Source organism: Balaenoptera musculus, chromosome 8 (genome assembly GCF_009873245.2).
Source record: "Balaenoptera musculus isolate JJ_BM4_2016_0621 chromosome 8, mBalMus1.pri.v3, whole genome shotgun sequence".
NCBI lineage: Eukaryota > Metazoa > Chordata > Mammalia > Artiodactyla > Balaenopteridae > Balaenoptera > Balaenoptera musculus.
This window is the reverse complement of record NC_045792.1, coordinates 22,674,221-22,687,593: the sequence shown is the minus strand read 5'-3', so window position 1 is coordinate 22,687,593 and position 13,373 is coordinate 22,674,221. Positions and strand designations below refer to the sequence as shown.

Below are 13,373 nucleotides of genomic sequence, written 5' to 3'. Positions count from 1 at the left end.
GAAGAAAACAATGCAGTCTCTTTTCTACTGAGAACTTCAAACACTCTTTGTTTTCCTAAATATCCTCAGGGCTCTTAAAATCATATGGACTGAAAAATTCCTGTTTGAATTTACTATTTTCTCAGAATTAAAAAAAAAAATCTGAAATGCTGACCAGTGCAATAAAGCATCCTATAATAAATACCAAAAGAATTAAATTAAATCATTTTGATTACTAAACTTTAAATCATTGCTGATATTAGGATGATAACATCTTTCCCTAGAAATTCTTTCCTAGAATCTAATTCAAGATGCTCTGACTAATTATAGTCCAGTGGACAGGGAAAGTATGAACTATTGACTATGTGTTAGGTACCGAGAGATTCCGAGATGGGCCAGAGTACCAAGTATTATCATTATAGATGCATTTAACACAGCAAAGCAAAGAAATACCCAAATATCCAGCTGTGGTCCTTCATACTGCTGCCCTTCAAAGACTTCTGGGGCTGCATAAGGGGGGCTGCCACACCATGTTGCCAGCAGTTCACCACTTTTAAAGAAATTTCCAAAACCGAAATCTATTGGGATGGAAATAAATGTTACTTTCATCTATGCTCTCAAACTATACTGAATTTCTCATAATAATTTTATAATATGCTATATTAACAATATCACTACTATTCACTCTGTGGGAATGCGACGGCATGTATCTTATGACGTTTCCTTAGCACTTAGCACAATGAATAGCAAATATTAAGTATTCAGTAAATATTTGTTGAATGAATGTGTTAATGAATTAAGTTTTCTTCTCAAAGAGAATGAGCGAGAGGCTGGAAAAAGACTTTATCTCTTGTATTTTTAAGGCTGAAAGAAAAATCCACTGATATGGACAATCAACTTGAATTTGATAATCTTAGAATTTCAATTACTCCATGATTAAGAGCTCTTGAGCTTATATGGTTTATAAAAAAAGAAACAAATGAGTAAAACTCTAAGATATTTACCTAAACACAACCAAGGGACTGGCTGCTCTCACAGCCCCAGGCTAGCAAGATAAATAACCTTTTAAGGCAACTGAGGACAGAGTTTCCTAAGTAACAACTCTCTAAGTGTTGGCCCGCACATCCTGAATTAGGCAGATACTCATCTGAATAGCTCATTAACATGCAATGGCCATGTGGCCCAGCCACAGGCCACCTATCACCAATGTCACTTGTTTACTCATTTATGGAATGCGGTGGCATTATACTTCAAAATAGTTAATGGCCTTCCCCTTATGATATTAGTCACACTGAATCTGCAGCTTTGATAAACAGCATGCCCTCTGGAAACACCGTACTCAGATGCTTTCAATATGCATGAAAGTTACGGCATAAGACAAATGCAGTGAGATTTGGTATAAACGCAAGCTTGTGCTCTTTTGCTAAGCCTTCACACAGTCGCATGGTCTTAGTGAAGGAACAAATTCCTGTTGTTTTGCAAGTTAGAGCCAAAACGTCTCATGCTGCAACAGACTCCTGGCTGAAGGCTACACCTCAGTGACGGGAACTGGCTCTACTCTGGCTGGTGTACGCCCTGCACTGAGAGTGAGCTTTCGGTGGTGCCCCAAGGGAACTGGAACAAGTCTCCAGCACCAGACTGACTGGCTGTGTGACATGCGTTCAGTCTTTGCGAGCCTCAGTCTCCCCAGTTGTAACACTGAAACATAGTAGTCAGCAGGTTGTTATGGGGATCCAGTGAGTTAACAGAAACTCACACTCCACTCACACCCTGAGACTATGGTGCACTTCGGTACCTTAGGGGAGGCATTCTCTTAGCTCCCTGACATAAGCAGTAGTAACAGAAACAGTCATGATCCCCAACACCACAGCCTCATGGCAGAGAACGATCTATGAAGCTAGGGAGACCTACAGCTGATTTCCAGTTTTGCCAGTTTCTAGCCTCAAGGCCCTTACGTAAATTATTTAATTTTCCTGAACCTTATTTTCTGTATCTATAAGTGTGGGGATAATCCACCTACCCAGATAGGATGCCGTGAGGATTAAATGAGACTAAGAATGTAAAATTCCTGGAGCACAGTAGATGTGAAGTGTCAGCTCCCAAAGCCATCATTACCAATTACTGCCTTTCAGAGAAAAGGGTCCTGAGAAAATACACAGGAAGGGTAAAGAAAGTGTGGAGAAGCTTAAGGGTTCACAAGAGAAAAGATGGTGCATGTGGGGAAAGAGATGGTGCATCTAAACCTGGAGGAACACAGCTGTGGCCTGTCCTTGGCATCCAGGAGTACGAGGTGATGAGAACACCTCCCTCCACAACGTAACTGCAGTTCAGGCCTACGCTCGGCTTTCCAAAATGACTGTCAGAGAGGTCTTATCTTCTCAATTCCACCTCTAGAACTAACCACTCACATCACATCACAACCCATGTGTCCATATTGATAGGTGTTTCTAATTTTCTAGAAAAACTATACTCTCAAACGATCCAAGGACTAGATGTTCAAATAACATTTAAAGAGGAAAATGTTACTTTCACTCACACAGAAAAGCCCAAGAAGCTCTGGGAAGTGTGTTTGGAGATCATGAAATAGGTCCAATAATTGCTGTACTTTAAACCATAATCACAGGATGAGTTTTAGCACATATAAGTTGAGAATACTCTCTAAATAGCATTGGAATGTTTTAACGTTTCAGAGTCATTCCAGAACTCCTTCATTCTGAACCTCCCCCGACTCTTGTAGAACGAACTCAAAGAGTGACTGGGACAGAGGTCTGTCAGGAAGGCGGCCTGGACTCTTTACTCCCCTAGGCTCTCTCACTGGACACTCCATAGGCAGGAAGAGAGCAAAAACTAGGAAAGAACCATGGTGCCTGTAGTAGCCTAGTCTCAACCTTGGCTGTACACATCTGGGACAAAGAAAGCGTCCTGTTAACTTAGAAGAAAAAGGGTACTAAACAGATGTTACTTCTATTTCCTGTAGGTAACTGAAGAAAACAGGAACTTGAGTCTGTAGGAACATTAAAAGAAGCACCGAAAGAAAATCAGGTTCATTAAAATTATTATAATAGCATTTATGTAGATGTCTTCTATAACCCTGTCAAAGCACTTAAATATTTTATTTGTAATCATCTGATGTATGGGTTAAGGAAAGCTTTGGAGTCAGGCAAATCTTGGGTTTTCCACCTAGCTGTGTGATCTCGGGCAAATTACTTAATTTCTCAGCCTTGGTTTCCTCATTTGCAAAATGGGGACATTGTCTACACTTCACAAAGTTATTATGAGTAACATATACTCACAATAAGTGAGTATATGTAGATAAGTACACTTACATCATAAGTAGATAACATAATAATGCTTTAGGCTTGCTATTGAAACTAAGCAGGTGCTCAATAAACAGGTAGCCACTGAGTAAGCTACTCAACAGAAGAGAAGAATAGCAATTCTTCTTCTTGTTTTACTTATCTGCCTTCTCTATCAGACTAAACTCCTTGAGAGTAGAGAAGGGGGGAAATGACATATGTCTGTACCCCTAGAACTTAGTATGCTGTCAGCACACAGCAGCTGTTCAATAAAGGTTTGCTGAATGAATATGTTGTCATTGTCTCTTTTAAAAGTGTCAGAAGCTGATCTAAGCTCTCCTAAGATAATTTCTTCTTAGTAACCCCATGAGGTATCCTTATTTTAGGAGAGAGTGAGGGTAGAAAGTTAAGTACCTTGCTAGAGCTTACACTAAATTGCAGACTTACCAAGTCTGACTACAGAGCTCTCACTGTTTGTTAACCACCTTTATGTCTTTCTCTGGTACAGTGATATGTAGCTATTTTTGAGCAGGTTAATAATTGTCAGGTTTAAGAAGTGGCAATGGGAAAACACTTAAAAATAAAAGCCTTTTTATCTCTTCACAGGAATCTGTACAATTTGCTTCATTCACAGTCTGCAGCTTTCTGCCTAAAAGCATATAGTGAAATGAGGGGCGAGCAAGAGGGATGAAATACGAAAACGGCAGAGCTATGCAGGACTTTTTTCTTTTCTTTAATGTTTTTCTAAAAATTTATTTATTATTTATTTGGCTGCTCCAGGTCTTAGTTGCCACGTGTGGGATCTTTAGTTGTGGCATGCGAACTCTTAGTTGCAGCACGTGGGATCTAGTTCCCTGACCAGGGATCAAACCCGGGCCCCCTGCATTGGGAGTGTGGAGTCTTAGCCACTGGACTACCAGGGAAGTCCCAGGATTTCTTTCTTATCACTATTTATTCATGTGGAATGGGTATTTATTGTTTCATCACACCAACCAAATTCACTGCTTCCTTCATTAAACATTTGAGTGCATACATGTGTCAACCACTGTGCAAACACAGAAGATAGTCTCATAACAACAGAGAATAATCAAAGACCCCACATTAACACCTGACTTTTGAAAAGTATTATGAAAACAGTCACATGGGCATTCCTCTCTATGCTAGACCCAGACCCAGCCTGGCTTTGCTGGAAAGGAAAGTTTAATGTCTAGTTTAATGTCTTCTCTAATGTTCTGATCTACAAGTTAATACCTCAAATGATGGCTGCTGTGTCCCTCAGACACTTTTTTGCTTCCTGTTTCTCTGTCATAGAATGTATGCCATGCTATGTTGGATTCACTTTGATATTTTTAACTTTTAATTTCCAAATAGTTTTACAGAAGAGTTGCAACAATAAAGTGAGGAGAATTCCCTATGCCCTTCATCCAACTTCCTCCCCTAATGTTAACATTTTACATAACTATATTAGTAAAATTATCAAAACTAAGAAAGTAACACTGGGCTTCTTTGGTGGTGCAGTGGTTAAGAATCTGCCTGCCAATGCAGGGGACACGGGGTCAAGCTCTGGTCCGGGAAGATCCCACATGCCTCGGAGCAACTAAGCCCGTGTGCCACAACTACTGAGCCTGCGCTCTAGAGCCCATAAGCCAAGCTACTGAGCCTGCGCACCACAACTACTGAAGCCTGCACGCACCTAGAGCCTGTGCTCTGCAACAAGAGAAGCCACCGCAATGAGAAGCCCGTGCACCGCAACGAAGAGTAGCCCCCGCTCGCCGCAACTAGAGAAAGCCCACGCGCAGCAACGAAGACCCAACACAGTCAAAAAAAAAAAAAATTAATTAATTAAAAAAAAAAGTAACACTGATTCAGTACTATTAATTAAACCATGGACTTCATTAACATTTCGCCAGTGTTCTCTCTAACGTCCTCTCTCAGTGCAGGGTTCCACAATGCACTTAGTTGTCCTGACTCCTTAGCCTTCTCTAATTTCTAACAGTTCCTCAGTCTTTCCTTGTCTTTCTTGACCATGACCAGTGCTGGTCAGGTATTTTGTAGACTGTCTCTCAGTTTGGGTTTGCTGGATGTTTTCTCATGATTAGATTAAAATGATTGCTTTTTGGGAAGAACATCACAGAGGTGAAGTGCTCTTCTCAGGGCATCACATGAGGGGGTGCAGGTATTATGGCTTAATTATTGGTGGAGTTAACCTTGATCTATGGATTAAGGTGGTGTCTTCTGGGTTACCCCATTATAAAGTTACCATTTTTCCCCTTGAGATTAATAAATATTTTAAAGATACATTGAGTCTACATATACCCTGTTTCTCCTTAAACTTTCACCCATTAATTTAGCATTCACTGGCAGATCTTGATTGCAGCAATGATTACTGTGGTGCTCTAACAGTGAGCTTTCATTTCCCTCATTTCTTCTACAGTTATTAATTACAACTCTTCAAGAGTTGTCCCTTCTTCACATCTTATTTATTTATTCATTAAACTATTTGTTTATTTTTTACAATACTGTCATATTATATTCATCATAAGTATTTATTTTATTCTTTGGGTTATAATTCAATACTATTGTTATTTATTTTGATGCTTAAATAGTTCCAGCTTTGGCCACTAGGAGCTAATTCAGGTTGGCTCTTGTATCCTTTCAACATGCCCCCATCCTTTTAAAATTTCATTTTATTTTAAGTATTTCCTTATCTCTTGGTACCAGAAGATGTTCCAGGCTCACCTTGTACTTTCCTGCCCCATCCCAGGAATCAACTGCTTTTCCAAGGAGCCCTGATTCCTTTTACAGAGGAATGGTATTTAGAAACCAAGACTAAGACCTAGATGTACTCACTGCAGCTGGGCTGTCACTGAGTCTAGGCCCTGTCATCAAACAGAGGAAATATACGTATGAATGCTTATCAGTGTATACACACACACACACACACACAGACACTGCTGTATTTGTTTTTGTGCCTGTCTATATGTACATGTATTAAGAAAAAACAATAACCCATGAATTCATACTGATACTTCTCACTCCAATTCAGGGTTCAGACTAGCATTATTTTGATACTATTTTTATTCATGCATGATTGACTAAACAACTCTGACAAAATTTTGAAGGTATAAAGAAGTTTTTTTCCTCTGCGGTAATCTGTCATTTGTATGGGAGTAATTGGTGGGAGTAATTGCTTGAACTCTCACTCATAATATACCTTGAATTTGTCAGATCAATCAAGATTTTCAACATTTCTTGAGCACAGTAGGGAAAAGACAAATCTTTCTCAAAGAACCTCTTAGCTTCACAATTTTAAGGTATGAAATCATAAGAAGTTTTTGAAACAAAATGACAACTAGTCCTTCAACATGGTGTATGAGTTATAATCAAATCCGAAAACCATTTATGTCTTGCCTACTTTGGACTAGGCATTACACACTTGGTATTTTTGTATATATTATCTCATTTAATCATGATGACAGCCCTGTGAGGTATGAATGTCCTTACCTTACAAAGGGGGAAACTGAAGCTGAAAGTAGTTAACAGAATTGCCCAAATATCTACAGCTGCAAGTGGCTTAGCCAGTATTCAAATACAGGGCCTTTGAACTCCAAGCCAGGTGTTCTTTTTTTTTTTTACTATACCACAGATGTTCTAAGAACGTCACTAGTCAGAGAAGTTGTTTTTATTTTTTTTGTTGTAAGGCCTCATAGTCAGAGAAGTTTAATCCAACTTAAAATTGGAGATAAGGCTGTTATAAGCCCAGGAAAAATCCTTTACATTATATAGAGATGAGAGATTTTCTAATTTATCCCTCTGCTAGCAGAAGTTGACAAGTGAGGGCTTTCTCATCTCTACAATATTGAATGCTATGTTAAAAGCATCCTTAATAAGTGAATGGGAATAATTAAGATGTTTGCAAAGTAAATGTCAAATATACACCTACATTCATTTCAGAAATTATTGATTTTAAGAATGTGTTAAAATAGACACATCTTGTCCTTTTCATGTGGAGATGATTTATGTTCCTATCCCTACAACGCTAAGGCATGTACTCCAAGGTTTTACTTTAACGTTAGTTTTGAGATTTCCTGATATATCCCTATTTTCTCACCTGGTTTCTGTGTGGCCTAAAAGGTTGATAGAAGAGAGTGTTTGGGGTAGAGTCTCTAAACACAGAACAGGTTAATTAGTGTTGACTGACTCTCATGGAAATCAACTTGGCCTTAAAAGCTGAGTCTTCTAATTACCTCTTATCTAACTAGTAACAGACCATGGATATATTTGAAAACAGTATTAGAACTGTTATTATTGTTTTCTGCTTTATATTTTGAAAGTGACTGACCTGAATCTTCCTGATAACAAAAATCAATTATTATTACTGTCGTCACTAAATTACATAAATTATCAGTGCCCAAACGTCATTAGCAAAGGGCTAATGTTTTAGGAATAACAGGGCCTTACACAGAGTAAATAAGCTGATTACTGTCTGATGGGAACAAAGCACATTAGTGAATACTGTCGGAGTGAAATAGATCAAACATTAGCATGCATACACATCACCTGGGGAACCCGCTAAAATGCAGATTCTGATTCAGTAGGCCTAGGGGTGGGCTTGAGAGTCTGCATTTCTAACAGACATCCAAAGTGATGCTCATGCTGGTCCCCAGACCACTCTTCCAGTAGCCGGGAAATAAAGAATGAAACAGGTTGTGAAAAAGATATAGATGTTAAACAGTTTGTCGCTGTTTACTGTTGCAAAATAATTATAATTACTAAATACTTTCAAGATTTAATATTTAAATAACAAAGACTAAATAGAAGTCGTTAGGTAAACAGTTAAGTCATTATTTTAAAAAGGAAAAAAGCAAACAAAACATTGAAAACCCATCGTCAAGCTAAGAGAAAGTAAATGATTTCTAGGAATCAACACAACCAAGGCAATTTTTAATCTCCAGCAGTGTGCTATAATGTCTAATTTATAATTTTAAAAATCCTCCTACAGAGAAGCAGATGGTTTTAGGGTTAAATTTATCCTTGTTTCTAAAATTACCAGTAGAATTCAGATATCCAGTCTTGCTGAAGAGTTACACATCTTTTGTAGTTATTATAATAGGAACGAAGAAGACAATTATGAGGAAATGAAAGCGGACAAATGAAAGGTAGTAGAGTGTGGAGACGGAGCTGACCCACTGCACGAACTGAATGCCGATCAGCCAACGCTGACGTCACTGCATACCTTGTTGCCCACCAGCAAGAGGCCAGCTGCACAGTTTACTTTCAAACATCAGTCATTCCCTCCCTACCTGACAAGAGGACACAAGAACAATCATCACAGCTGAGATGAAATGTGATCCTGCTGACCACTGTGAGACGTCTATTTGTCCAATGAGAGAGTTCAGTGAGCTAAGAAGCAAATAAACGCTCTTCCTCAGCCCAAAATGGAGTGGGGAGGAGGAGGGAGATGAAGAGAGGAAACACAAAACAGAAGGAAACAAAACCCTTTGAGCTGTCTTCCATATTCCAGGCTTAATGTGCGGCTAGTGCTAAGTAGGCTTGAAGGATAACGACAAGGTCTCATTATGTCTGTTGATGCAAAAGCTCTTTGCACATTTTACATAATACTAGTGGCAGGAAGATAACAAATGGAAGACTTTTAATAAATATTTTACTAACAAAACCTGCTCCAGCCTCTCCCACCCTTTTTCGGTTCCAGGGCACAAAACTAGAATTATATATACAGAAACCCTGTCTCAAGGTCTTCTAATAAGCAGGAAGGTTGTTAGAAGCAATCATGAGAGATGATGGGCTACTCAGAGATCATAGTCAATTCAGAAGGGAAGCATTCCTCTTGGGCTAAAGACAAGTGACTTGTGATGCACAGGTCAGATTAATCAGGCTTATTTCACATTACTAATTACACTGAAGGTCCCGCTAAGAAAAAAAAATTAATTTATATCAAGCAGAGACAATTTAGAATATAAATGATAAACTTTCCTTGTACCTCTGAGATTTGTATTAATAAGGCTTTAAACCTTGGTAATTAAAAAAAAATACACGATGGGGGGGTTATATGGCTATCAAACTTTTCAGAATTTGTTTTCACATGGAATCAATTATACACTGAATACAAATAATAGCCACATTTTATGAGTGTTTACATGGTGCCAGGAACCTTAATTAACAATTTATTTGGGACTTCCCTGGTGGTCCAGTGGGTAAGACTCCGTGTTCCCAATGCAGGGGGCCTGGGTTCGATCCCTGGTCGGGGAACTAGATCCTGCATGTATGCCACAACTAAGAGTTCACATGCCACAACTAAGGAGCCCTCATGTCGCAACTAAGAGTCTGCATGCCGCAACTGAGAAGTCCACATGCTGCAACTGAGAAGTCTGCATGCTGAAACTAAGACCCAGCGCAGCCAAAATAGATAAGTAAATAAATAAATATATTAAAAAACAAAACAAAAAGCCCTCAATTTATTTAACGAAACCTTAACCAGCACTAACTATGTACCAGGCACTGTTCTAAGAACTTTGCAAATATTTACTAATAACCACTATGAGATATGAACTTCTGTCATTCCCTCTTAACTGATAAGGAAACTGAGGACAGAGAGGTTAGGTAATGTGTCCAAGGTCATGCAGCTAGTAAGTGCAGTGCCAGGGTTCAAATCCAGGTAGCTTGGCTCTAGAGCCCATAATCTTACCTATGACCTCTCTGTGTCTAACATTATCACTAATCCCTACAATGTTCCTGAGAAATGGATTAATCTCTGTTTAATAGATTTGGAAACCTAGGCACAGTGAGGTTAATTAATCAGCCCAAGGTCACACAGCTACTAATGGCACAGCCAGAATTTGTACCAGAACTGTCTGATATCAAACTCCACATTCTTTATGAGAAGCCTTGTTTGAATTGTGATATTTTCTGAAAACCTCCTCCGAGTAATTCATACATATTAATGCTTATCTAAGTATTCATTATAAACATTTCAGATGAGGAAAGTTGAAGAATAAAACTAAATGTCTTTCATCTATTTACTCTCAAGTTAATGCCTAAATAGTCATAGCCAAAATAGCGTGGAGGAAACAGTACTGCAATTATCAAAACCAATGAAAGGGACTTCCCTGGTGGTGCAGTGGTTAAGAATCCGCCTGCCAATGCAGGGGACACGGGTTCGAGCCTTGGTCCGGGAAGATCCCACGTGCCGCAGAGCAACTAAGCCTGTGTGCCACAACTATCAAAGCCCGCGCGCCTAGAGCCCATGCTCCGCAACAAGAGAAGCCACCACAATGAGAAGCCCGCGCACCACAACGAACAGTAGCCCCCCCTTCACGGCACCTAGAGAAAGCCCGCACGCAGCAATGAAGACCCAACGCAGCCAAAAATAAATAAATACATTTATATAAAAAAAAAACAACTAATGAAAGCCAAAATTTCTTTGCATTCTGCCTCTTACTCTGAATATCCTAACACTCATATTTTGTGACGGCTGTAGGTCTCATAACTGAGGCGATGAGCACACACAGATGTGGGTGAATTCATGGCCCACCAGTGTCTGAAGTTTTTACCCGCTGGAGGAGCATAAACGAGAAGCTGATTTCAAAGCCAAGTTTCTGTGTTTATTAAAATGAACCACGTCTGATACTTCTATTCCATTTTCTGTCTTATAAACGGAGACAAATGTTTTAATTTAAATCTAGTTTTGGTTTGCACTTCTCTTCAACTTCAACATACAAGATGGTTAAAACAGTTCATTTATTCAGCCCATTTAGCGATTAAAGAGATCTTCATAAGCAGAATAAACAGAGATATAGTACAATTTAAGAGAATAATTTTGTATTTTATTCTGAGGTTTTGTAATTTTTCCATGGAGTCCCATCTTTCCTACACGTATTAGATTTCTTTAAAATTCAAGGAGAATCCTCAGAGATCAGAAGATGATATTTTTAAAGGGAAGCAGGGCCATAAAAAAGTTACAAAAATCTATGGATAAAAATATATACCCTGGAGAAGTTCCTTCACAGCACTGGAACACATCTAAACTTCTGATGGCATGTGGAACCCTCTATGATCTGGCTCTGCCGACCTGACCAGGCTCTGCCGACCTGACCTGGCTCTGCCGACCTGACCAGGCTCTGCCGACCTGACCTGGCTCTGCCGACCTGATCTGGCTCTGCCGACCTGATCTGGCTCTGCCGACCTGACCAGGCTCTGCCGACCTGACCAGGCTCTGCCGACCTGACCAGGCTCTGTTCCTATCATTCCTCACTGGCACTTACGCTCCAGTAGCTCTGGTCTGTAGTTTCCCTACACACCTTGAGTCCTCTGGCCTGCCTGCCTTTGCACGTGCTCATCCATTTGCCTGGAGCTGCCGTCCCTACCTCACCCCCTCAATGAACTCTCCTCCTTTCTCCTTCTCTCCCCCAATCCCACCACAAATGCCTCCTTCTTAATCAAGTCTTAGCTAATCATTTTCCTGATTCTTTCAGGCGAGTTAGTCTTCCTCCCAGCCTCATAGCCTGTATGACAGTTATCTTTTTATGTTATATTTACTGAAAGGTCTGGTTCTGGATTAACTCCTTGAGGTAAGGGCAGAGTTGAGTGTTTTTGTATTGCTGTTGTTTTTGTCTTGAAATATTTGAATCTCCAGAATTTAGCCCAGGAGCATAGTAGATGTTTAATAAACATTTGCCAAAATTTGGGGTAAAGGGTGGTGAGGATGACAGAGAAAAAAATGTGGGCAACAAGAAACTTGAACGCTTAGCTATACTGCGTGTACATGTATGTGTGTGTGTGTGTGTATCCACTTGTGAGATATGGAATTAAGGACACTAAATGTATAAATATAGAATGATGAAACCCAAAATTCAGTTAGTGAGTACTCCTTGAGGGATAACTGACAAACAATGTTTGGAAAATACAACATGGTGTAGTGGAAGAAGCACAGATACTGTGGTCAGAGAGATCTAGGCTTGAATTCCAGGTCTGCTACTTATTATCTGAGTTGCCTTAGGAAGTTATTTAATCTCTTTGTGTTTCAGTTTTTTCATCTGAAAACAGAGTACCTGCAAATAATGAAGGCTCAATAAATGTTTCTGTGATACTAGCTTAACCAGAGAGAACAACTTTAGGTCTCTGAGATTTTACCTGTCTTCTAGATAAAAATTAGAAGGCCTTGAATTTCAGATATTCAAGAATAAAAATAGCAAAAACAAACAAATAACTAGATTTCACATAATGACAGAAATACTGGGTTTATCTACCTATACTATAGGCCAGAATTACAGAAGACACTATTACAGCCAGGCAAAACTTGGTTATAACCTTAATGGAATATTCTGCATATTTTGTTTGCAAGGTTTTTTGATGTTCTATTTTGACACTGTAATTCCTATAGCATATGACTCCCACCTCTAACCTTTCTTTCTCTGCCTGAAATGACTCCCAGAACTCCTTTAAGGTACTGTTTTTGTGAAAGTTTTGTTTTGGCGATAAAGGAATGTAAAGGTGAAGCAGGGGTTTCCCCTTCTTTCTACAGAGTAAAGAACTTCAAAAAAACAAGAGTCGTCTCTGAGAAGGACAATTTTAGGGCAGCTGATGCTCTCAAGGAGAAGTAAACAAAAAATTACAGTGAAGTGCATTACAGAAAGTTTGCAAAATGGAGTGAAATGAATGAGACCAATGGAAGGGCCAAAAGAAGAAGGAAAACTGGGAGAAATGAACATACATTATAAATTACAGAAACACTAATAATGTATTTTTAAAACAAAAAAGAAAAATCAGTACAAATCTTCAAACATAATGGGAATGTAGCAAATTAACTTAAAAAACACTCTCATTCAGGCAATTCCATTAGGAAAAAAAAAAAAAATCACAGACTACAGAATGAAAAATCCATTACTTCCCTGAAACAAATGTGACATTGGCGTTTAAAATTAATTATTAAAATTAAAGTAAGTAAAAGTTAAAGTAAGTAAAGATTATTTGCCTTCCCTAAAATGCCCAAGTTGGAAATGAACGATAAATGGCATAGAAATAAACCAGTTAAATGTACAAATCAGAGGCTTTTCACTTATATTTTATACCACAGTGCAG

The 13,373-nt window shown here is 39.0% G+C and overlaps 1 protein-coding gene across 5 annotated transcripts in view; it reads right to left on the bottom strand.

The window, feature by feature from the left end:
- SIK2 (salt inducible kinase 2) overlaps positions 1 to 13,373 on the bottom strand; it is a 135,185-nt gene that overhangs the window by 33,193 nt on the left and 88,619 nt on the right. For all 5 annotated transcript variants that reach the window (XM_036862029.1, XM_036862026.1, XM_036862027.1 and 2 more), the window contains exon 5: positions 433 to 557. In XM_036862029.1, coding sequence (XP_036717924.1) covers positions 433 to 557 — 125 coding nt within the window. The remainder of the gene's footprint in view (positions 1 to 432; positions 558 to 13,373) is intronic.